The 25,042-nt window shown below is 40.7% G+C and overlaps 2 protein-coding genes and 1 long non-coding RNA gene across 10 annotated transcripts in view; 2 read left to right on the forward strand and 1 right to left on the reverse strand.

The window, feature by feature from the left end:
* The first annotated feature begins 163 nt into the window (after positions 1-163).
* Positions 164-21,655, forward strand: LOC148366169 (protein transport protein Sec24C). Its single transcript, XM_088336605.1, has 18 exons — positions 164-396; positions 531-800; positions 3,090-3,146; positions 3,227-3,338; positions 4,391-4,518; positions 4,576-4,711; positions 7,812-7,921; positions 8,061-8,173; positions 8,237-8,410; positions 9,135-9,330; positions 10,239-10,406; positions 11,927-12,023; positions 12,097-12,248; positions 14,111-14,249; positions 16,361-16,668; positions 19,577-19,771; positions 21,255-21,344; positions 21,420-21,655. Exons 2-18 carry the CDS (start codon positions 579-581, stop codon positions 21,558-21,560), a joined length of 2,538 nt encoding a protein of 845 aa, XP_088192731.1. The 5' UTR covers positions 164-396; positions 531-578; the 3' UTR covers positions 21,561-21,655.
* LOC148366170 (uncharacterized) lies at positions 19,452-24,935 on the reverse strand. The gene is made up of 3 exons (XR_015850553.1): positions 24,495-24,935; positions 23,236-23,343; positions 19,452-19,763 (listed from the first exon to the last, which is right to left on the reverse strand). It is a non-coding gene; the product is annotated as an uncharacterized LOC148366170 (long non-coding RNA).
* The window catches only part of camk2b1 (calcium/calmodulin-dependent protein kinase (CaM kinase) II beta 1), a 79,043-nt gene continuing 78,513 nt past the window's right edge, over positions 24,513-25,042 (forward strand). For all 8 annotated transcript variants that reach the window (XM_088336606.1, XM_088336607.1, XM_088336609.1 and 5 more), the window contains exon 1: positions 24,513-24,827. In XM_088336606.1, the coding sequence (XP_088192732.1) occupies positions 24,766-24,827 (62 nt within the window). In that variant the 5' untranslated portion in view covers positions 24,513-24,765. The remainder of the gene's footprint in view (positions 24,828-25,042) is intronic.

The following is a 25,042-nucleotide window of genomic DNA, read 5'->3' on the forward strand; positions in this document are numbered from 1 at the left end:
TTGTTTCATGTTTTGATGCTCTTACGATTTACTAAAAATATACTCTTTACATTTGTGGGGCTTGGAACGGATGAGCCCATTTACACCCAGAAATGCTGCCACATTAACATTAAAATTTAGGTAAGTTTTATTTTGAAAGGAATCCCGGAAACGATGTGTTGTGGTGTTATCTCGATTGGATGCTGTCATTGGCACGCTCACCGAGGTTGTTCCTCATTTTTGTGTTTTCCGTTCGCTAGCAACACGTTTGGGTTTCTGGGCGAACTCACAAATAATTTGAACGTAGAGTTTTGTTAGAATTAATTGAATTTCCCTTCTGGGTCCGCTTGCGTCGATCCCGAGCGTGATGGGGATCCACTCAACGTAATGGACGCTACTTCCGTCCCTTGGCAAAAGGTACAATTTTTCTTACCCAAAATTCAATAGTTTCCATGCTATATTTTTGGGTTATTTATTTTTTTAATCGTGTTTCATTTAGTGCTGACGTAAAAAAAACATTTAAAAATAATTATAGCGTTTTACATTTACAGATTCCGCTTCCGGTAATCACTCGACGAATGGAATAGGTATGGTGTTTGATGGACGTCCCTGTAACCAATCAAAACCCGCTGTGGGCGGGCCACCCTAGTTCCCATCCAGCTTTTGAGCAGGGACCGCTCTGCGATCCATTACCCGGCTTCCAGCATCTCGATTTGGGATCCCCATCGTGGCAGGCACCGTCATGTTATCCAGCATTAATACCTCCTCACGGAGAATCTACCCCCGTCACCCCGCCTCCATATTCGGAGGGACACCAGCAGGTTTTTGAAGACTTGATACATATTCTCACATGAATCTGCCTTAATTGGTAGTCGTAACCAGTGTCGGGTGCATTACTGAAATACAGTATTCAATTATTCGGTTACAGTTAGTAGATAAATCATTTCAAAATTAATCCAGCTAGCCCCCAGATTATTGACATCAAAAAGTACCGCGTTACTCTGAAAGTAACTATCTGGCTACAAATTACCTTATATACACTGGCCTAGAAGCCGACCCCCTGAAACTACTTTCAAATCGCTACATAAAAAGATTTCCACGAAAACATTTGAAAGCAGTAAAGCTCTCATATTTCTTGCAAGTTTGAGCGCTTGCAAACAAACACTTAACTGTCATGAACCAGAACAGGATAAGGACCCAAACGCGTGACGTTCTCACACAAGCCTTTTATTTTACGGAAAATGGGGAGTCATGCACGTGAGACAGCGTCTGGCGTGGAAAGACAGGAAGCCAGAGACCGACAAGATTGATTCCAATTGAGTTGATATCGGAAAGGACGGGACGGACAGGATAGATAATGAATCAGGATATAGAAAATTAACAGGACAAACTAGACGGGAACAAAAACTGGAGAAAATGATATACAGGACAAAAATAGACGGAAACAAAACTGGAAACCGAAATTAAACAGTACAAAATAAACGGGAACAATATCGGACAGGAAATAGCAGCAGGAACAGGACCGAGTCGAAACCCACGTCTTTCGGGGAAGTTGTTTGTTGACGGACTGACAAAGTAAGAGAGAGCGCATTGAGCTTAAAAAAACGGAAAGTCAATCTGTTAATGAGCCGCAGCTGGCGCCACACGGATGGGGCCAATTGGGCGCCATGGCAACGGTGTCATTAGCAGAAACACTCTATATACATTTTGTCTCTGGGCTTCAACCCACTTAAACATCTCTCAATTTCTGGGTACTCTCCAAGATGTTTTCTTTTTTCTCCAGACACAGTTTATATAATATAAAAAATTAAATAATTTCACAAACAAAAATACCAAAATTCAGCACATTTTTACCGTAAATTCCGTGTTCATCTAGTTGGTTTGTTGTTCCTATATAAGCAACACCTCCTCCCTACGTACTGCCTACTTTTCTGGTGACACACTACCAAAAATGCGCATATAAGATGACTCCCTGATTTCAGTACTTACTTTTATTGTCATGATTACTGATTTGACTCAGCTGTGCCAGCTCCTTTGGCGCCAACTGCTGCGGGCTCTGATTGGCTCCCGATCAGTACTTGTACCCAGTCCTGTCTCTCCCCTTTTGTCAGTCCGTCTGCGAACCTCAGTTAACACTAGGCAAGCCTTTTTTGACCCTGACTCCCACCCGTCCCGTTTTTTTGCTCCCGTCCGTCCCCCGGCTTTGACCCGTTTTTGATCCGGACCACGTCTACGCTCCTGTCCCGGCTTTCGACCTCTTTTTGTCCCCGACCACGTCTATTCTCCTTTCCTGGCTTACGATTCGCTTACGACCCTGACCACGTTTTTGCTCTCCTGTCCCGGCTACTGACCCGTTTTTCCGTTCCCGACACCGCCATTGCTCGTCACGGAGGATCCACTTCCGCGCTCAGAGCGACCTGCTTCCCGCATCCAGCAATCACTGGATCGTGGGCACAACCTTTTCTCTTTCTTCCAATAAAACTTGTGAGAAACGCAACAAGTCCGTCCTGTCTCCGTTCTGGTTTTGACATTTATAGTTGTGAATTCAGCTTAGATGCAAGTATATACATTTGAGAGAATATCTCCATGATGAGAAATTCAGCGTCTTCCTACTCTGTGCTTGAGACGTTGCCGCCATAACTGTATTTAGTGGTACTTTTTAAGTAAATATAAACATGCACACCCTTCAAATATTGTTGCTGTCGGATCAAGGGTTTTATATAACATTGTGAGTGATGCAGGAGTATCCAGGAGTCAGAGGACATTGCAATCCATGATTTTATGCTCGTGCTTGTTGTTTTCTGTTAGTATAGCCTGGAAATTATAAAATAAAGAAAATAACTGTTTCTAATGCAGTCCAAACCCCAGAAAAGATGATAAAAGAAGAGTTTACCTGAAAGTATGAAATGCTCATACTTGGGGCCACACAAGCAAGCAGCTTGACAGGGGCTGCAATGATGATTTAAGCCAAAAGATGGCGTCACCAAGAAGAACATTTTCAAATTCTCGCAAGAACCTTTAAGCAGTTACATTTCTAGATTGATTCATTACGGTCTCCAAGGTTAACACTCATATTTGTACAATTAAAAGATGATGTTTTCTTTCTCTAGATGTCTCCAAATTCAGAGTCTCGTTACGGACTGGACCCTGGGATGCTTCCCAGTGCAGTAAGAGCTTTTGTTTGTCTAAAAAAAAAAAAAAAAAAAAAAAAAAAAGGGACTGCTAACTCTTACCTAAATGTTCTTAGGTCAAAGTGATGGCAGATGACAGGGCCGAGTGGGAAGGAAAGGTCTTTGTCTCTGAAAATTTCAGTCCTCTTCCTCCTCTTCCGACCACTCCCTGCATCATTGAGGATCGAGGTTAGAATGATAAGAAATGATTCTCCTGTTTCCAATCTTTTTCATAGTACCGTATTTTCCGCACTATAAGGTGCACCGGGTTATAGGGCGCACCCCCAAAAAATAGTCTTTTGTCCGATATTTTCCATACATAAGGCGCACCGGATTATAAGGCGCTACAATGGGAACGTCGACAAAACAGTCAGATAGTTCAGTCAAACTTATTACCCCTTAACATTCAAAAGCTTGCAAAGAAGCAAATATGTGTCGTAGACACGTGCGGATGCGGTGTCCGTACGATGTCACCAAACAAACATTTCTTAGTTTCCATTTTATTTTTTGCTGGCAACTGTGTGGACAGCAAAGTAAGAATTTTATTGTGCAGGGAAACGGGGTTCTTTACTGTGCATATGACAATAAACACTTTGAATTGAATTTAGTTTAGAAATAGACTCATCACAGAAACATCAAGATCGTTCTAAAACAAGATACCGGGAAAATATAAAGCCGCATAGCTCACCTAAGTTCTCTTGCAGACTTCACGTTCATTAATGATACGTAACCATCGTCTTCTTACAACCGTGAGTGTAGTAAATCCAGGAGAGTAAAATATTTACAAATACAGAATAGTAAAACATGTTTTCTCTATGCTGTAGTGCAACCCAACTGTGTGATTCACATTCATCTTTTTCGGCCAATCGCAGGCTTTGTTTCGCCCCTTTAGCCTATGCGAGCCTGTAAATGATAAAAAGGATCCGCCCCCTTTACCTCTAAATAACTTTAGCCAATAGTGACTGATTCAAATGATGATTGACACATTGGCTAGGAAATGAAACGCCGGTATATAAATCCCAGCATACACCGCGGACGAGTTCGCCTTCGGGGGAAAATCTAGTCGGCGGCTGCTTGCTTTAGTTGCAAGACTTTGCTACTTAATATTGATCCATATATAAGGTGCACTGTATTAAAAGGCGCATGGTCAGCTTTTAAAAAAAATAAAGGCTTTTAGGTGCGCCTTATAGTGCGGAAAATACGGTAGCTTCTGATCTATGATGATGTCACATCCTATTCAGGTTGCGCAAGCCCCCGTGCCATCCGATTTACGACCTACTGCTTGCCCCTGGATGGTCCAACTGCTTTGCTGGCCCGTCTGCCCCTGGCAGCTCTAGTCACACCCCTGGCCAAGCAGAATCCGCTTGAGGTGACATTTTAAATCTCTGTTTTATCTGAATGAATGAAAACAGATTTCTGATTACAGAAGCCTCTGCCGGTGGTCTCTGAGGAGGCCTGCGTGTCGGGATGTAGCTGGTGCGGCGCATCCATGTGCGTTGCCATGAGCTGGCAGGACTGTGGACAAAGATTCCGCTGCCCCTTTTGTGACAAAGTGACTGAAGGTAACACAGAACGGATTGAATACGTAAACTGGTTTACAGGATGCACTATACCAGAGGTTGGCAACCCAAAATGTTGAAAGAGCCATATTGGACCAAAAGAAAACAACCTGTCTGGAGCAGCATCAAATTAAAGTCTTATATCTCATCTCATCTCATTAGCCGTACCGCTTATCCTCAGTAGGGTCGCGGGGGGGCTGGAGCCCATCCCAGCAATCATCGGGCAGTGGGCAGGGGACACCCTGAACTGGTTGCCAGCCAATCGCAGGGCACACAGGGACAGACAACTCATTCGCTCATTCACACCTAGGGACAATTTGGACCGGCCAATTCACCTGAAATGCATGTCTTTGGAATGTGGGAGGAAACCGGAGTGCCCGGAGGAAACCCACGCAAGCACGGGGAGAACATACAAACTCCGCACAGAAAGTCTGGAGCTGGATTTGAACCCACTACAGGTTCCCATGACATGAACTGTGCCGCACAAGCGCTAACCACTGCGCCGCCGTCTTATATAATCCCTATAATTAAGGCAAGACATGCTTTATGTATTGGCTATATTAGCCTATTATATCTATCTATTTATCGATCGACCGACCGACTGACCGTCCGACCGACCCTGGTCATATCCCTCGAGAGGGGTGACCGACAGCAAGACAAACGCATACAAAAACAAAGAAAATTATAAAGGGAAAAACCCAAACAAGTCAATCACCTCGGCACCCAAGTCGGTCATGTTTTCGTCCCTCCAGATGAACAAGAAAGCGGCCATGTCACTCGGGTCAGGGTGACACAACACACTCTTTTGTTCAACAGCAGGGCTCGACAGCTTTCACTGGTTTACCCCTGCTGCATCATACGGGTGCCCTGCCCATCCCTTAGAACGCGTCTAAACATCCCACTATCCTTTTACAACACCTCTCCACTCATTCCTATTAGCCTACTGTTACAGAAAGAGGCAGCACGGCAGCTACCAGCCTTCTTGTGCGGAGTTTGCATGTTCTCCACGTGCTTGCGTGGGTTTTCTCCCACATTCCAAAAACTTGCATTTCAGGTAAATTGGACGATCCAAATTGTCCCTAGATGTGAATGAGCGAGTGAGTTGTATGTCTCTGTGTGCCCTGCGACTGGTTGGCAACAGGTTAAGGGTTTACCTAGCCCACTGCGCGAAGATAGCCGGGAGGGGCTCCAGCTTACCCGCGACCCTCCTCCATCTCTTTCAATTTGTATACATTTTTGGAAAAGCACCGGGAAACCACTCAGCAATGCTAAAGAGCTGCATGTGGCTCCTGAGCCGCGAATTTCCAATCCTGTACAGTATTCATTTGTTCTTTTAAAGCAAACTCGTTTTAGCTCAGTGGCCACATGGTACAAAAAACACAACTTATTTATTTAGTGGTCTCATCTCACCTCATTTCATTAGCTGCACTGCTTATCCTCATTAGGGTCGTGGGGGTGCCGGAGCCCATCCCAGCAATCATTGGGCAGTGGGCAGGGGACACCCTGAACTGGTTGCCAGCCAATCGCAGGGCACACAGGGACAGACAACTCGCTCGCGCATTCACACCTAGGGACAATCTGGACTGGCCAATCCACCTGAAATGCATGTCTTTGGAATGTGGGAGGAAACCGGAGTGCCCGGAGGAAACCCACGCAAGCACCGGGAGAACATACAAACTCCGCACAGGAAGTCCGGCAGCTGGATTTGAACCCACACAGGAGGTTCCCAAGACCTTTTACCTTAGAACTGTGCCGCAAACGCGCTAACCACTGCGCCGGCATGCTGCCCTAGATTTACCTCAGAAAAATTAGTGTCTAAGTGTGACACGCTTGTACTCGTTGCATTCTACTTTCTTAGAATCAAAACCGAATCTTAATTTCCTGAGCTTTTCTTCGTTTTTGCTTTTTAATTGTTTGAGAAAGATACGCATCACTGCCAACTAGTGGACAGAGTTAGTCAGCACAGCAGGGGAACAGCTTGATTTTCTCACCAGAGACGGATGAGGCTTTTCTCTGTCTATTTTGATCATAAACGGTACTTGACGGGACATTGTCCTCAATGGCACGCAACTCTTGGATGTGACTTGACGGCTATGTGCCATCAATGGCACTCAACAAATGAAGTGCTCTTTTTTTCCCTTCGTCACTTAGATGAATGAATGAATGCATGGAAACTTTATTTCGAACATTATAAAATAAAAACAGAACAAAACCAATGACTCGACAACAAAAATAATGTTAACATAACATGTTTGAAAAGGTGTAGTAAGAAGCTGACGCTTATTTTCCCAACCCCTTCATCTTCCCATTTAATTACATTTTACAGATAGCTCCTCTTGTGTCTAATATAACAACATCTCACGGATATACATATTACATAGGTCAGATATCAATAATTATATTAATAACAATAGTCACATATTTTATACACTAATCATCGTAGTACCCTTCTATTAACGTTATAATGCTACTTGTCACCAAATATCATTGTGACACCAATGATAATAACAACAATAACAATAATAACAGTTATGATATAATAATAGTAAATATAACAAGTGTAAACGCAGTGTTCCCCATCTCTAGTATCACTCATACGCCATTTTCTTCATCTCTGTATTCCACCAGTAATGTTTTTTTGTATTTATATTTGAACATGTGAATAGTTGGACATTGTTTGATCTCGTCTTGTAAATTGTTCCAAAGTTTGACTCCACACACAGACACACACAGACTTTTCCTGGTGGTTCTCACCTTTGGGATTATGAATTTACTACAGCTCCTTAAGTTATAACTCCCCTCTTTCCGAGTGAATAATTTTTGGATGTTTTCTGTTTTTCGTTGACCTTAATTAGCAGTTGTGAAGTGAAAAATTTTACTAAATCCAACAATTTTAATAATTTGGACTGCAGGAAGAAAATATTAGTATGATCCCGATATCCTACCCTGTGTATGGTTCTAACTGCACGTCTTGGAGGATAAAAAGGGCCTGTTGTGAACTTTTGTAATTAGATGCTTGTTACACCTTACATTTTGAATCATAAAAATTAAGTCCTTAAAAAAAACACAATTTTGAGGTAATCGCATATGTCCTTCTCTGCAGTGCCATGGCAACAGTACCAGCCCACCAACGGAGTGGGCGGGGTCCGAATTGATCATGAACAGAGGCCTGAACTTCACCTGGGATCCTACGAAGTCCTCCACCCTATCAAGGTTCTTTTTGCACCACACCTAATCCGCTCAGAAACCAATCAAAACATTTTAACCACGTTTATTTTTGTATTCCCTGCTAACATACATATAATAAACATCGATAGATGTTCTGCATTTAGTTTGTGCCCGCACGCAACAGGGTGAAGCGGCAGCGCTAATCCTGGCCATCGACAGATCTGCAGCAGCGTTTCGATCCGGTCATTTGGAGTTTGTTACACAGGAAATACACACTCTCCTCGCTTCACTAGACAGGTGAAACACATATCATAGAGACGATCATGCAAAAAGCAGACGCTGACCGCCATTTTGACGCAGGGACGTCCGCGTCGGCTTGCTGACGTACGATAGCAGGATACAGCTATACGACCTTAACCCCGCCCTGTCCCGCCCGCACATGCTGATCATGGCGGAAGCCTCGGACGAGCTGCAAATTCCTGTCAGGGAGGGGCTTGTACTCCCCTTAAAGGACTGCATAGACGGCATCATCAGGTGAAAAGTACTGTAAAAAACGGACTACAGAGTACTCCAGGTTAAAAGCAGCAGGAAGAAACTAAATTTGGATATTAAGCCGAAGGCTTAAACAGTCATAAAACTGAACTCATTCATGTAAAAAAAAAATCAACGGGGAAATGTCTAGTACAGAAAAGTAATAGATTGTGTCGCGATAAAGACACTTTGTTGCGGACTGTGTCTGCAGCTGTCAATCTTAATCAACGAGTGCACCAGTCAATATTAATTAAATTGAAATAGTTGGGAATGAAATATTAAAATGTATTGTTTACCAAATTGTTCGAATGAGTTATCTGACTCCATTAACCAAACACAACCTAGATTCACCCAACAATGCGCGCTAACTAAGTTGAACTTCTTGACCCGCTAAACTTGCTCTGAAGCCACATGTGGGTCTTTACCGCTCCCTGGGGGCTCACAGGCACATTGGGAAAAAAAAGTTAGATAATGGAAAAATATTTTTTCTGTAGGGCAACACAGGACACATCCTAAACATTTTCCAATGAATATAGATGCAGTATGTGTATCCTGTCTTATAAGGCTTTATTTGGGCTTTTTATTTTTTTTGCAGCTCCACACATATTTTTTGGTAGTTTTGTATGCTTGTAGTCCGGAATTTACAGTACTTTAATGGGTTTCACTGTTTTGTTACGCAGTCTGTATTGATATCCACCCGGATGCTTATATGCTATTCATTATGTAGCGTGTTGCAGCACATTCCTCAGTTGAGTCCTGAGGGTGAAGACTTGGCAAGCATTCCTGTGGAGCTTCCGGTCAAAGCAGGACTGACCATTCTCAGGATGCTAACCTCTCCCGGGAAGCTTCTTGTCTTCCACTCTGCTCCACTGGTAGAGACACAAATAACCTCGACGGGCTTCTTTGGGAACAGTAAGCCAAAAGTAAGACAAAAATCATGTTTATTTATGCATCAAGGTTATTAGGACATGTTTCCTGATTGCAGTAATCCCTCGGTTAATTTTGGTTAATGGGGACCGGAACCCCCTCGTGAAACGTGAAAATCCGTTAAGTAGCAACGTCCCTTCATATAAGCCTCCAAGGGTCAAACTTACCTTGAGATGACGTCCTTACCGACTGAGAGTATATGACCGTAACAAAATAACAACTATAATTCTACTAATAAAAAAAGAATTGCAGGTCAATAAATGGTCTTTATTGTCATCATACAAAAGTACAATGAAATTGGAGGGCTTCGCCTTTCATTGTAAGAAAACCATTTGAAGAGCGTCTGGCTAGCAGTACGCTAGCTTCTGGTATCCTCCGATTAAGCCAGGTCTTCGCATTGAATAAAATACAACCTTCCCTAATGCAGCGGTTTCCAATGAGTTGTGGTTCCAGGTCATCCATTTCTTGTACAACAGATCTAGTGTTGGTGAGATACAGGCTTGGCAGGAATGGCTTAAGAGAATAGTTGACGGGCGCTGCCTCAGTCGCTTCCCGAACTTGATCATAATCCACGAAGCACCCGCTGGTGATCATCATTTTCTTTCATTTCATTGATGAATTTCTATTTGATGTAACAAGTTGCTAAAAGCTAGCTGTCGCCATGCTTTGTGGTTTGTTTTGGTGGCCACACTGGCTTGCGCCCGTCCATTGTTAGCATTTGCTGTCTGCTGCAAAACACAATGCACAATATATAGATATCAATGACAATCAAGACACTTCAATTCAAAATCCACTTAACAGTCAAACCAACGATACCCGAAGTGCGATGTCGTGAGTAAATACTGGATTTTCTACGCTAGTTTCCATGCTCTATTCAAAATGGTGTGTCATTTTTTTCCCACAGTCTATCTTCCAGCCACCGGAGGGAGCTATCTCTTTAGCTGAGGCGTGCGTTGGTCAGGGCTGTTGTGTTCACCTGTTCATCCTCACCCCTCAAGATGTGGGTGGAGCTTGGCCAGGCCATGTTCCTTACTTGACTGGGGGTGCTTTGTACACCTACAGCCACCTGCAGGTACGCAGACTTAATGACTTGACATGATGAAATGCTGACTAAAATCATGTAATATTTATTGCAGGGCTGGGTGAAAAAACAGATTTTATGTGTTAGTCTGGACAATTACAATTTTAATCGATTTTTAAAACAACATTTTAAACCCTTTTTGTTTCTTTTTTAAAAATTATTGTGATGTATTTATATTTAAAACCTTACCGAACACACATATAAATAGGATAAAGAATGTTTATGGTCAATAAGATAATTCCTGTGCAAAATATTCTGACAAGATTTGTTTGATTTTGAATCTGTTGTAACAGACTTAAGACTCATCCCTCATTCAAAGAAATAGCTACCGTACTCACAGCTTTTGATTGATAGATATGCTCAAAAGAGAACAATGCATTTTACCAAAACAAACAAAACATGGTTAATACAATCCAGAATTAGCAAAAAATGCTATTTTTAATCTATAATCCCTACATAAATAAAAAAAAAAGATGTACATATTATGGGTGATTAAATTAACAGGTATTAATGTTGAAGATTATAAGATTTATTCTCCCAATTTAGAATGAGAAATTCAAAGCATGTGGATTATGGGAAATTCTTGCCAAACAAGCTATCTTTGGTAACAGTCCCAGGCATTACTATTTTTTCTTTTTCACTACAAATGATCTTCTTGTGAATTAGTACAGGGGAATACACATATTTATTATTATAATTAATATTATTCAAAGGATATTACAGTTTTTGAAACGCTCTGTATAATATTTTATTTACCATAAGTTGAATTCCTAAAGGGGCAGCACGGCGGCGCAGTGGTTAGCACGTGTGCGGCACAGTTCTGAGGTCATGAGATCGAACTTTCCTGTGTGGAGTTTGCATGTTCTCCCCGTGCTTGCGTGGGTTTCCTTTGGGCACTCCAGTTTCCTCCCACATTCCAAAAACATGCATGTCGGGTTAATTGGCCGGTCCAAATTGTCCCTAGGTGTGGCTGGCAACCAGTTCATGAATTAATACAGATTAGTATTAAATGAGCCATACAACAACTGTACCGAGTGTCAGTAGTAGAAAATTGAATCCACATTAAATACAGTTTGTATGCTTACATACTGGTAAATACAATTCAATTTTCTTTCCCGATTGTTAAGTAAATCATTTAAGTGTTTTTTTATTCTTATTTTCTGACACTAACAACTGCTTATAATTTTGTTGTTTCCTTGATATAAAAAAAGAGGAATGATAAATAAATTATTTTTTCTGTTTTTACAATTGGACACCAACAAAGACGTTTGCTGAGGATTCCAGGAATTCTCTTTGTACAGTCCTCTCCTGTTCTCCTTGCAAGTTCAAACTTCATTTTTGTCTTCTCTTCTTGTTTTGAATGTCTACTAAATTATAAACCTATTCCCATATTCACACACTATTCTTATTGTGGGTAAGAAAAGGCTAACTTGTAACAGGAGGGCCCATGTTCAAATACTTTAATAATGAAAATGTAAACAAATGCTATCGTTTTGTAATCGTGTTCACAGGGGGATTTAGACCGGGACCGTTTTAGCCGTAACCTGAGGAGTGTCGTGAAGGCAGATGTCAGTTACAAAGCGGATCTTTGTCTGTTTGTTAGCAAAGGTACAACATCTCAACATCAATCCAATCCCATGAAATCATTTATAAAGTTTATACAATGCAATGCTGTTTCCAGGCATGCGAGTGTCCGCCTGCTATGGACTTTTCTCGTCCGGGCCGAGGCCGGACCGGGTCGCCATGGCGACACTCAACTCCCGGACGATGCTTGCAGTGGAGCTTGCCCACGATGGCGCCGCTCTGGATGAGAACCGAGGCGTCGTAGTACAGGTACGATTGAAAGTTGATCGGATGCTATCAGTTGGCCGGGTGATATTTTGCAACCAGTGCAAAAGTTGATAATGGGATTTTTCTCTTCACATAGTATACTTGTATACATTGTCAGCAATTGTTGTATTTTTGTATAAATATGCACATCTAACTAGAATACACAAATTTAAAGAAAACAACATTTATAATAGTCATTTAATGTCACGATTTTTGATCGCTGAGGACTTCAACGAGATTGTAATCCAAAAAACTGAAAGCTTATTAGATCGTCTATTTATCTATTTTCAATGAGTCACTTTCTACAGGGATCGTACGGGTGCTTGAAAACTTTGAAAATGCTTGAATTTTAATGTTGTGTTTTCAAGGATTGGAAAGTGCTTGAACTTTTGGTTAAGTGCTTGTAAATGTTTGAAATTGTGGCCGTGTTTCTCAACAAGTCTGCTTAAAAATGACACCCACACTGCTTCCTGGTGGTTTCGCTTTGCCATTGCATTTCTTTTTCCCTCGTGATAAACAGCAGATGCCATTCATTTTCTATGGCATTTTCCTATGAGGCGTCACCGCCCCCTATGGGACAGGTGAATGCGACACCTAAACAGGGCACTATAAATTGTGTGTTAGTGCCAAGATTACATATCAATGATGGATACTTATTAAGGGCCATGCAAAAAAATTAAGGTTCTGTTTCCTAGTGGTAAATTTTAATGGGAAGAACATCCTGCAAATGAAAATGTAAGCTACATATTAATGTAATCTTTTACCCAACACCCAAATGAGGGAGATCCATCCATCCATTATCTGCACCGCTTATCTTCAGTAGGGTTGCGGGGGTGCTGGAGCCCATCCCAGTTATCTCCGGGCAGTGGGCAGGGGACACCCTGAACTGGTAGCCATACAGTTGCAGGGCAGACAGAGACAGACAACTCACTCGTTCATTCACACCTAGGGACAATTTGGACCGGCCATTCAACTTGACATGCATGTTTTTTGGAATTTGGGAGGAAACTGAAGTGCCCGGAGTAAACCTATGCAAGCACGGGGAGAACATGCAAACTCCACACAGGAAGGTTCAATCTCACGACCTCAGAACTGTGCCGCACACGCGCTAACCACTGTGCCACCGTGCTGCCCCAAATGGGGAGATATTGTCTCAAAAACAAACATATTCGCAATTTACTCAACATCTAAAAGTCAAATGCCTAGATAAATTTACACACAAGATTAAAAATCACATATTTAAATTGCAAAAATATTTGTGAGTCTGCAAAATTCATGATTCACATCAGACTGGAGAAATTGGATAACTGGCTTTGATAGTCCTTAAAAAGTGCTTGAATTTGGCCATGAAAAAGAAGTATTAACCCTGCTTATAGTGCTGAAATATTATTGTTAATCAAATTTATATTATATGATTGATTGTATGATGTAAGGTATGGAAAGAAACAAGGAAGGTGATAAGTTTATAGTTTAGTAGACACTTAAAAAAAGAAGAAAAGGGATCATTGAATTTTAAACTTGCAAGGAGAGCACAACGCTAAATTCTGAATCTGTTCTGAAAGCCCTATATTATTTTATTAAATATCCTAGGTAACAAAAGCAGATTGAACCTAAAGGATGTGGGGATCAAAGAACACCAACCTTATTGGCCGATAATATCAGTGCTTAATAGTCAAAATAACGAACAACAATGTGGATTAAATGACGAAGTGGAAACAACACCATTATGATATATAATAAATATGTGTAGAATCCAATCAAATCAAAATGAGAATGTATCCAATGCGAACATTTGGAAGGGTTTGGTAATTCCTATGGACGGTTAGCTAACTTTTTCTTTTTTTCCCCATTTTGCATATTCCCAGGCAGTACTTGCATACCACACCTCATTCGGAGAGAAGAGATCGAGGGTGCATACGCTAACACTGCGCTGCTCAAGGCAACTGCAGGAAACCTTCCGCCAGTATCAAGCTCAGACGTTGCTGGCCTTCTACTGCAAGAAGAGTGAATATTTTACACTCTAAATTTTCTCAGTATAAAATGTAAAATGATTCATTTGTATTGTAGTTCATATTTTATGTTGTTAATGTACCATTTACATATTATTGACCTATAAACCAGGATTTTGAATTTCAAATCCATTTAAGTCAAACCCTAATTTCTGTATTTTCTGGACTATAAGGCATTGCCGAAAACCTCAGATTGGCCAGAAATTTGAACGTGCGCCTTATTGTGTGTTGCACCTTGTAAGCAGAAATGCATTAACACGTTTGTGCAATTATTGATCAGTCAATGAATTTATTGCATTGCTGCCTTCAATTGCATATCAACGGTGGACACGGATATCAAACCAGATAGCAATAGTAAGACCAATGAAACCTTACCACCAGGCTGCCAGGGTCACAGATGCTTGTCCTCAATTATATAACATTGGATGCCACGGGAACCAATTACAGATTACTGGATCTTATCCACTAAGACACTAGGGAAGCACATCACATGAAAAAGCATTAGGTCTTATCTCATTATCTCGCTTGTTCTAGTCGTTGTACTAGTATGTTTAAGAACTGAGAAAACAAAGTGTTTAAAAATGACTATGAAATTGTATTTCACTTTTTCTCAAACTAAGCATTGTAAGTGACAAACATTTTGAATACGTGTGGCCAAGCGTTTATCTTTCAGTATGACTGAATTACTTCCCACCATGCTTTTCTCTTCATTCAGTTCAGAATCTCGTGTGCTTCGTAAAGACTTTGCAAATCGGTGATACAATACTATATTTCAGTGGTCCCTGAACTTTCTGTACTACAGAGCGGCTATATCCTCGCAGCCAGGCCCTTTAATAACATCAACAATTTTGTACCGTGACCAAAAACAGTGTGATGATGTGAAAGGTGGTGCACGCATCCTGTCCTGTGCATAGCTCTGCCGATTCCTACCGCTCACCCAATCAAATTGGTCTATGTGCTATGCTAGCGCATTTGGGTAAAAAGCTTGTTTTGGGTGAAAGTGTTCTTTTGTGGCTTTTTGATAAAAAGTGTCTCAACAATGAACATAGATTATTTGTTGAGCTTCCACATAAAGCATTATTTAGCGTTTTACAGCCACAGCGGGGCCTGGTGGTGTGAGACATTGACTGTAAACTGTAATCAGAATCGAGTTGTATATATATATATATATATATATGTACTGGACCAAACCGTGTGAAGATCCGGTATGTCTCGTTGTTGCATGTGCTACAATCCCCTACGCATGTAACAATTCAGTAAATAATTGAGCTATTTCTATTTAATCTCCGACCAATATGTTCTCATGAAAAGAGCCATATATGGTTAGTACCCGACCCCTGGTGTACAATGATGTGTTCCAACTGATGAATCAATGTAAAAATACGGTATTTTTAAAGTTTTTGTGCACCCTAGCCCTGATTTTCAATTCCATGTGCCTTATTGTCGTGGTGCGCCTTATATAGGAAAAAAATATATCTCAAAATACAATTTTTTGCCTTATACAGGGTTCCTATGGGTGCTTGAAATCCTTGAAAATGCTTAAATTTTAATGTTGTGTTTTCAAAGATTGTAAAGTGCATGAATTTTTGGTGAAGTGGTTGTAAATGCTTGAAATTGTCGCTGCTGTCTGGTGGCTTTGCTTTGCCATCGTATTTCTTCTTCCTCTGTGATCGACGGCAGCTGGCATACGTTTGTACAGTAGTGTTTTATAGAGCCTTATCGCCCCCTATGACTCGCAGTCAAGAGGACAGGTGCATGCTACAACTTAAACCTATGAAATGTGTATTAATGCAAAGATTACCTTTTAATTATGAACATTTATTCTGGATCCTGGAAAAAAATCAAGGAAGTGTTCCCAGTGGTAAATTGTAATGGGAAGAACTTCCTGCAACTGTTAATGTAAGCTACATATTACCATAATTTCTACCCTACATCTATATGGGGAGAAATTTGTCTCAAAAACTCATTTATTGGCCATTTACTCAGGATTTAAAAATCATGTTTTAAAAAATGCACGTGCAAAAAATGAAAATCACAAATGTAAATCACAGATATATTTGTCACTCTGCAAAATACAGTCACAAATTCCATGCTCTGTGTTTTCAGTGTATTCTGCAGTTTTAGAGCGCCCCCTGCAGGATCTGCGTGAGGAACTGCAGAGAGATCTAACAGAAGCGCTTGCATTCTATCGCCGTCACGGCTGTGCCGCTTCAACGTCGGCTTCGTCCGGCCAGCTGGTCCTGCCCCGAGGTTTGCGAGCGCTGCCCGTCTACGTCAACAGTTTGAGGAAAAGCGACGTGCTGCTGCCCGGTTTACGGACCTCCGTGCACCACCGGTTGGAGCTGCGCTGCCAGGTGCTTGGCTTGGATGCCGAGGCCTGTGTTATGCACTTTTACCCCGTGCTGATACCTCTGGTAAGTATATAAAATAACACATTCAGTGCTACCTCTTCATACGAGTTTAACTCATTCCAGGACTGTGCCTGTAGCTCGAACCGCTCATGTAACGCACAGATTTTCCCGATATGAAATAATGAAAAACTAATTGGCTTTGTACCAACACAGTGAAACCTAAAAAGCTATAAAACCCCTCTGATCACTGAAAATAAATTCAAATAATTAAGTAATCGAAACATTCAATGCCAGAACAATTTGGAAGAGCTGGCGCCGGACAATTTTTGCCATTTTGAAATATTTTTTGAAGGCCGACAGAAAATTTACTTCTATGGCTATATAGGTATAGGATATGTCTCATTATTAGAAAAAAGTTTGTGTCTAGCTTTTACCATTGTTTAGTAAACAACAGTTGAACATTGCTAAGTTTCTTGAAAATACTAGTATCCAAGAAAACCTCTTGAGATAAAAAGCTTTTGTGAAAGGATGCATTTCAAGTAGAACTTTTTTTTTAATTTTTTTGCTTTTATGATTGGTTGGTGGTTGGTTGGTTGGTTGGATCCCTTAACCACTCGGGTGGTGGGGGCACCATTTCCTATAGTGTGTCTTGGGCAAGTACAGCCTGGTGACGCCTATCCCTCTCCAGGCCAACATGTTTCCACCCTTCCAAACAATAATTTTCAATTTTGCTTGCAAAATAACATCTTATTGCCAGAACATTGAACTTATGTACGAACTATGCATGAACTTTCGGACACAGTGGTGATCGCGTTCCCTCGGGCGACCCCGTTCCTGCAGACGCACACGAAACGTCATCCCTCTTTGACCAGGAGATGACGCCGGGACTTTGTCAATTTTTTTTAAGGCTATGGTAAATGATAAATGGTCTGCATTCATATAGCACTTTTCACGTCAATGAAGACCTCCCAATGTGCTTCAAACTTACCCATTCACACACACACTCACCAATAGGGAGTCAGCCGTGCAAGGCGCCTACCTGCTTATTGGGGGCATTAGGGATCCAGTGTCTTGCCCAAGGACATTTCGACATACAACACGGAGGAGCCGGGATTCGAACCTGCTCCCAAGAGAGCTTTAACTCCTGACCTATAAGTTCTGGTAAGAACTTAACTGCCTCTTACTATTCGTCCATATTTCGCAACTCTCACCACACTGCTTCATTACGCCTACTTGCCACATGGGGCCACCTACACACACTTATTTACCAGATATAGGAAATGGATACAGGAAGTAGAGGTAAGATCCCTTAAGCTCAGGCCCAAACCTGGCCTAAAATGTCAATCATTAGTTCGGGTTCCAGTCGGGCCAGGCTTCTCTCTCGCCTAATTATTTTATTTTAATCATCCACTCGTCATTTGTTTGGTTTCCTCAGTGGAAGATTCATGCAGCGCAGCATGCACACGTGTAAACACGCGCCCACGCACCGATGCGCTCGGTGGCACTGTCAGACACAAAAATCACCCTTTATTCCTCCTCCTGATTCTTCATAAATAAAATATGAAAATTTGGTTTTGCTTCAGTTTTGTCCCTTGAATCAAGTTATTTTGGTTGAGCCGGGCTGTAATATCTACGGGTATTTTATACTTCTAATAGGAAGAGGAAGTGAACTTCCTCAATGTGTAGACAAACATCTAATAGAAGCCAATTCTGCTATCTAATGGTGATTTATCATACTAAAATAATTCCCAGAGGCTTGATACTTACAGTGAGTAGCACCAAACAATTTCTTTTAATGGAAAGATTTTGCTTATCTTAAAATGTTTTTGTTAAATTAAATCTAATCTGTCACGGTGGCGCCCAATTGGCCCCGCCCGTGTGGCGCCAGCTGCGGCTCGTTGACCGATTGGCTTTCCTTCTATTTGAGCTCAGTGCTCTCGCTCAACCTTTGTCAGTCCGTCAACGAACCTCTGCCTCGCAACACATGGGTTTTGACTCTGTCCGGTTTCCTGCCTGCGTTTCCTGTCCGGTATTGTTTCTGTCTATTTTTGTTCTGTTTATTATTCTCTCCAGTTTTCGTTCCTGCCTAATTTGTCCTGTTTAATTTCGATATCCTGTTTCGATATCAATCCTGTATTGATCCCATTGGTCCGATATCTGCTCGGGCAATTGGTATTGATCTCGTCGGTCTCTAGCTTCCTGTCATTCCACGCCAGACTGCTGCCTAACGTGCATGACTCCCCATTTCGGGTCAAATAAAAGGCTTGTGTGAGAAACGTCGCGCATTTGGGTTCTGCTCTTGTTCCGGTGCATGACATAATCCATCTAATCTCATTTAAACTACTTCATAAAGCCTGACTTGTGTGTGCGTGTATGTGTGTTATAGGCTCCGAAACAGCTGATTCAATTTCCGTGAAAACCTACAGTTGTATTTTGGACCTTTGCGGGTGTCTTTAGCTAGGATTCAAATCAGGGCACCCCCAAAACCAACAAAATCTATAAACATCTGCTTTTGTGTGGTCTGCTTTCACGGGGTCTCCAAGACCCTCTGACGGCCAAATTGGTTACTGCAGCTCCCTAGCCCCAACCACTCCAGGCAGCCGAATCCAATCAGTCTATCGGTCCATTATTAAGCTGTTTTTGGGATGTTATAAAAAGTGACTTTTGAAAGTATAATAGCAATTTTATTTTTCTTTACAGGGTAACGATAAATCTGTTTGATATATTCTGATATATTATGAGCCAAAATATTGTATGTAATTACTATAATATATAGTATATTTTTATGAATGGTATCACAAATAATTAAATGAAAAATGAGCACAAATTATTTTACTCACGAAATCTCTTTGGTTGAAAAAAACCCGGTGCAAACGTTGAGTATCACCTTCTCGCACAGGATTCCTCTGTTGGAAATTGTAAAAATATATAATTCCTGCAAATGTAAAGCTCTTCATTTTATCTCTTGCAGTCATTATCGCATGCTGGAAATATGACAGAGGATGAGGGGGCACTACGATGTTCTGCCACAAGTCTGGAACCAGATGGGATCTATTTGCTGCACACGCCCCATACCCTCCTGCTGTGGGTGGGTACCCATGTCCCAGCATGCACCTTGATGGAGCTTTTCAACGTGGGCTGCATGTCATCACTTCCTTCTGGGGAGGTAAACCATTTTTGATCAATTTATATCTCAGGTTTAACTAAAATATCACCTGCAAAAACTTGTAACATTTCCTAACCTAAGTTAGAACACACAGAAATAGTTTTTATTCTCGCCTGAAATATTTGCAATCACATGCGTGCAAAACAGCGTCTCTTAGCTGGAAAACAGCTGGGACAATAGCTTGAAGCCTTACCTGGTCCCAGGTCAAATGTGATCACAATCTGAAAAACCAAACCTTGTATTTTACACATTTTTCTTAAGGTATGTCAAAGCGTTTCGAAAATTGGCCATCTGGAAACGACTAGTTTTCGGCCCTAAAAAAGATGCAACCTTGTATTTTACTTTGGCTGATTTTTAGACAATGTGTAAGAGTTGTAAATGATTTCTCTTTCCAGAAGTCAATCCATGATTGAGCACACTTGCGCATGATAATCACACGTAAAATTGATAGAAGGTTGCATTTACGCACGTTTATTTTCAGCTCTGATTTGCATACAGCCCATAAAAGTGGATGCAATTATGTTGGGAATTTTATTCGCTAACCAATGTGTCAATCAACATTTGAATTGGCCACTATTGGCTAAAGATTTTTGAAGACGAAATAGGTCACGTCAGTTTATTTTTTTCAACACAGGGCCTCATGTTGTCACAGGCTAAGGTTTCCTTAACCACTAGGTTCATTGGGGCACCATTTCCTTGGGCAAGTACAGCTGGTGACGTTCATCCCTCACCAGGTCAACAAATGTTTCCACCCGGTCTCAAACCCGGGACCGTTTGCGTGTTAGGCTAATGTGCTAACCACTGCACTAGGGAAACACAGGCTAAGGACCATCATAAAAAGGCTCCAGTTGGCCTAGAGTGGTGTCAATCCAAAGGTCAGAGGCTAATATTGGAAATCATCTGACGAGTCTGTTTACTGTTTAAGGGGAATTATGGACAACAAGAAGGATCGTCAAACGAGGCACAAATGCTTCTAGGCGGATTTTTTTTTTTGTTTTTTTTTTTTTATGTTTCAGCATTATCTTATGTTTGGGAGTACATATTTTACACGGTTGGATTCCATGGACCCTCGAATGTAACCAGACCATGTTTGTGTAAAATCGTTTCATGAGTGTAATTTCACATCAATTTTATAGTTTTCAGGTATCTTGTTTCAGACTGATCGGGATGTTTCAGTGATGAGTGCATTTGATAGTGACATCGTGAAGACACGACTTAGTTAATCAGCAGTCCGACAGCCGGCAGTGAGAACGTTAAGGGGTTAAATATTTAAGCTTAGCTTGTAAGCTGTTGCTGGATGTGCTGTTGGTTAATATTACCGTGCGTCAGTGCTGTATACAATTTATTTGGGGTGATAATAGTTGTGTCCTCATCCCCCTTTCCAGACTGATGTATGGCCACGGCACTCATATGTCATACTCGATAATTATATGAAAAAGCCTGAGTATCTTTGAGTAATTCTTGTGTCGTTTTGTGAATTCAGACCAAGCTACCGGTTCTGGACACCCCTTTGTCGGTCAACGTTGGAACCCTCCTTAAGGCGCTGGACTTAGAAGTATCATCTTTCCGTCAGGTTCTCCAGCTACTTATTGCTTTACCGCGTTTGGCAAAGTCGTTCTTCTAACATTTGCATTGGTATCTTGCACAGCTTCTCCTGGTGAAGCAGGGTGATGCAGGCGAGGAGCTCCTGCAGCGCCACCTAGTGGAAGACAAGAGTCCCAATGGCGGTGCATCCTACGCCGACTTCCTTTACCACCTGCACGTCAACTCGGTCCGTCTTCTCCACTGATCCACTGTGTACATGGCTTTATTAATTGACTACTGTGTTTATTTGTTTAGTATTCGTGCAGGGCTCAGTGACAATAAATGCTGAAGAAGACTGTGGTTGAACAGGTCTGACTGGAAATGATTACCTTATCATTTTTTATGCGTAATTATATGGTTCACCATTAAGCTGTCGTCACATCACAAGTGCTTTTATTTATGAATTTATCTGTCTTATTCTGAAAACCAATGAGTGCTAGAGGGCTGCAATGTAAAGACGGGAAATTGGTGGAATTGCCTGTCAAAATAAAATGCAACCAAGGCAAGGGTAATGAAATGTTAAAAGCATGACTTAAAATAAAATTTTGTGATTAAAAAGATATATTATTTTGCTTTCATTCTGAAAATAAAAAAAAACTAAAGAAATACGACAAAAATGCGATGATGGAATTATTACATCGGAAACACGACAAAAATACTTTCATGAAAATAACAAAATTACTACAGACATACCACAAAAATGCAACGATGGAAATACTTCCAAAAAAATCTTCTAAAGTAATCCTACAAAAATACCACTACAGTACTCTTAAGACAAATCCTACAAAATACGACAAAAATGCTAAATAAATACTACTAAAATAATAAAGGAATATTACAAAAAATACTCAAAGGAAAATACTTAAATTAATACAAAAGGATACTACAGTGATACTATAATACAAAAATACTACGACAAATACTACAAAAATACAACTACAGAAATATTACAACAGAAATACTACAAAATTACTACTATGTAAATACTACAAAAATACTACCTCAGCAAAGCTACAAAAATAAAACTACAATAAAAATACTACCTAAAAAATCTGACTGCAGAAATATTACAAGAATACAACTACAGTAATTTTACAAAAATACAAAATAAATACTACAAAAATACTTTCATGGAAATATGACAAAATTACTACGGAGATACTACAAAAATACAACAATGGAAATACTTCAAAAATTATTCTAAAGAATTCCTACAAAATACAACTACATTAATACTACAAAAATTGCTAAATAAATACTACAAAAGTACTACTATTCCATAGTACTACTAAAATACTAAAGGAATATAACAAAAAATACTCAAAGGAAAATACTTCAAAATACATGTAAAAAAATAATACAAAAGAATACTGCAGTGATACTATAATACAAAAATACTACAACAAATATATCATGACAAATACTACAAAATACAACTACAGAAATATTACGACAGAAATTCTACAAAATTACTACTATGTTGATACTATAAAAATACTACTACAGCAAAGCTACAAAAATAAAACTACACCAATGCAACAAAAATACTACCAAAAAAAATTGACTGCAGAAATATTACAAAAATACAACTACAGTAATTTTACAAAAATACAAAATAAATACTACAAAAAATACTTTCATGGAATTATAACAAAAATACAACAGAAATACTAAATGAATAATACAAAAATGCTCCAAGGGAAATACTTCAAAATAATACATTTTTACTATGACATAGAACTACTACAACAAATATATCACGACAAATACTACAAAAATACAGACAGAAATACTCTAAAATTACTACTATGTAAATACTACTGCAGCAATACTACAAAAATAAAACTTTGGTAATACTACAAAAATGGTTAGTTGGTTACCTTAACCATTAGGGTCGTAGGGGCACCATTTCTTGTCTTGTGTCTTGGGCAAGTACAGCCTGGTGGCACCCATCCCTCACCAGGCCAACATATGTTTCCACAGAAATACTACAAAAATGCCCAAAAATTATAACTACAGTAAAACTACAAAACTAAGTAACAATTAAGTGCTTAAAACAAAGACCTGATATGTTATTTAACTTTAATTGTGTGTTTCAAAACTAAAAAAATGATTACACTAAACTTAAAAAACAAATACAGTGGAACCTCGGTTTTCGAACGCCTTTCAGTTCGAACGAATCGGTTCTCGACCCAAAATTTCGAGAAATTCTTGCTTCGCTTTTCGTTCAAAAAATCGGAGTTCGAACGCCGGTACGCTAGGGTGCGATGCTGAGCGGCGTACGGGTGTAGATCGTGTAGATTGCCCCCACCCCTCGTGAAGAACTGTTATGACGTGCGCGCGCACTTCTTTTCGCTTTTAATATCGGTGAACGGAGTGTTTTAGCCCCTAATTATGCCTCGGAAGAAGGTCGATGCAAGCAGCAAAGTTGCTACAGGTGAAAAAAGAAGAGTTGTTCGTACAACTATTGCATTTAAGAAAGAAATAATAGCAAAATATGAAGAAGGTGTGCGAGTTTCCGATCTTGCTATACATACAGCATGGCTTCTGCTGGGCACCACAAAGGTAAGAAATCCTATTCATAATCCTTTTCTTTATCCTTTAACCGCTCACCACTTTTTGTGGAGACCCGGGTGCTAAATGACGTGTAAACGACCTGATTTTTTTAATTTTACACGTTCATGTTAGCGTAATCTTTCGTACGGAAGATTACGCTAACGCGAACGTACGATTAGCCTGGGTTAGCTTCATGTTTACGTTCATGGTAAACATTCAGGGTGTTGGAACGGATTAAAACGATATTACATTACTTTTAATGGAAAAAACGATTTTCGGTGATCGGACAAACCGGTTTTCGAACAGGGTTCTGGAACGGATTATGGTCGAGAACCGAGGTTCCACTGTATATTGAAATTTTACATGTATGGGCACGTATGTTTATTCATAAATGAAAAATAAGACTCCAAGTTGAGGCCCTTGGCCAAAATATTTAACCCAATGTGGCCTGCAACTTCAAAAATGCTAATATAGTTGTTCTGAATTAAAACAAACCAAAAGTTGAAAGTTGTAATTTAAAAACAAGTTCTTATTTTGAAATGTTTATAAGACGGAACCGGATGTCTCTTGTCGCTTCACTTACTTGACTTTACAACGGGTCTGGTCGAGCGAGCGAGCTGTCAAACCAAAAGAGAGACAGAGAGGGAGGCACCAGAGAGACCTTCCGTGCTCTGCTCGGTGTTTCCCCAAATAAACCTCACCCTCTCTCGGCCTCGCTTCTTCCCTCAAAACTTCATTTTTGTTGTGGCAACTGGGCACACCACTCTTGTTTCCCCCTCTTCGTCGGCCGTCAAACGACATTTTACCAGAGGCGGGGAAACAAACGAAAAGACGAAGAAGGAGAAGCGGGAAACATGGCTACGACAACCTGTACGAGATTCACGGACGAGTATCAGCTGTATGAGGAGCTTGGCAAGTGAGTGTGAAAGTGGCAAAATCTTCCGAGCTTTTTGGGTGTCGCCCGTGCGTCTCTCGCCGGGTGCTTGTGGGCCAGGAGTGAACGACGAGGGTCGCGGAGCTCCCGGGCGAGTGTGTGCGTGGGCGTGCATGTGACAACGTGCGCGTGGCCGTTTTGTATTTGCGCGCACATGGGTACGTTTCGCAGATGACATTTTTCAAAACGCGCGTTTT

Source organism: Urocampus carinirostris, chromosome 5, assembly GCF_059441175.1.
Source record: "Urocampus carinirostris isolate Australia breed hairy pipefish chromosome 5, RoL_Ucar_1.0, whole genome shotgun sequence".
Taxonomy (NCBI): domain Eukaryota; kingdom Metazoa; phylum Chordata; class Actinopteri; order Syngnathiformes; family Syngnathidae; genus Urocampus; species Urocampus carinirostris.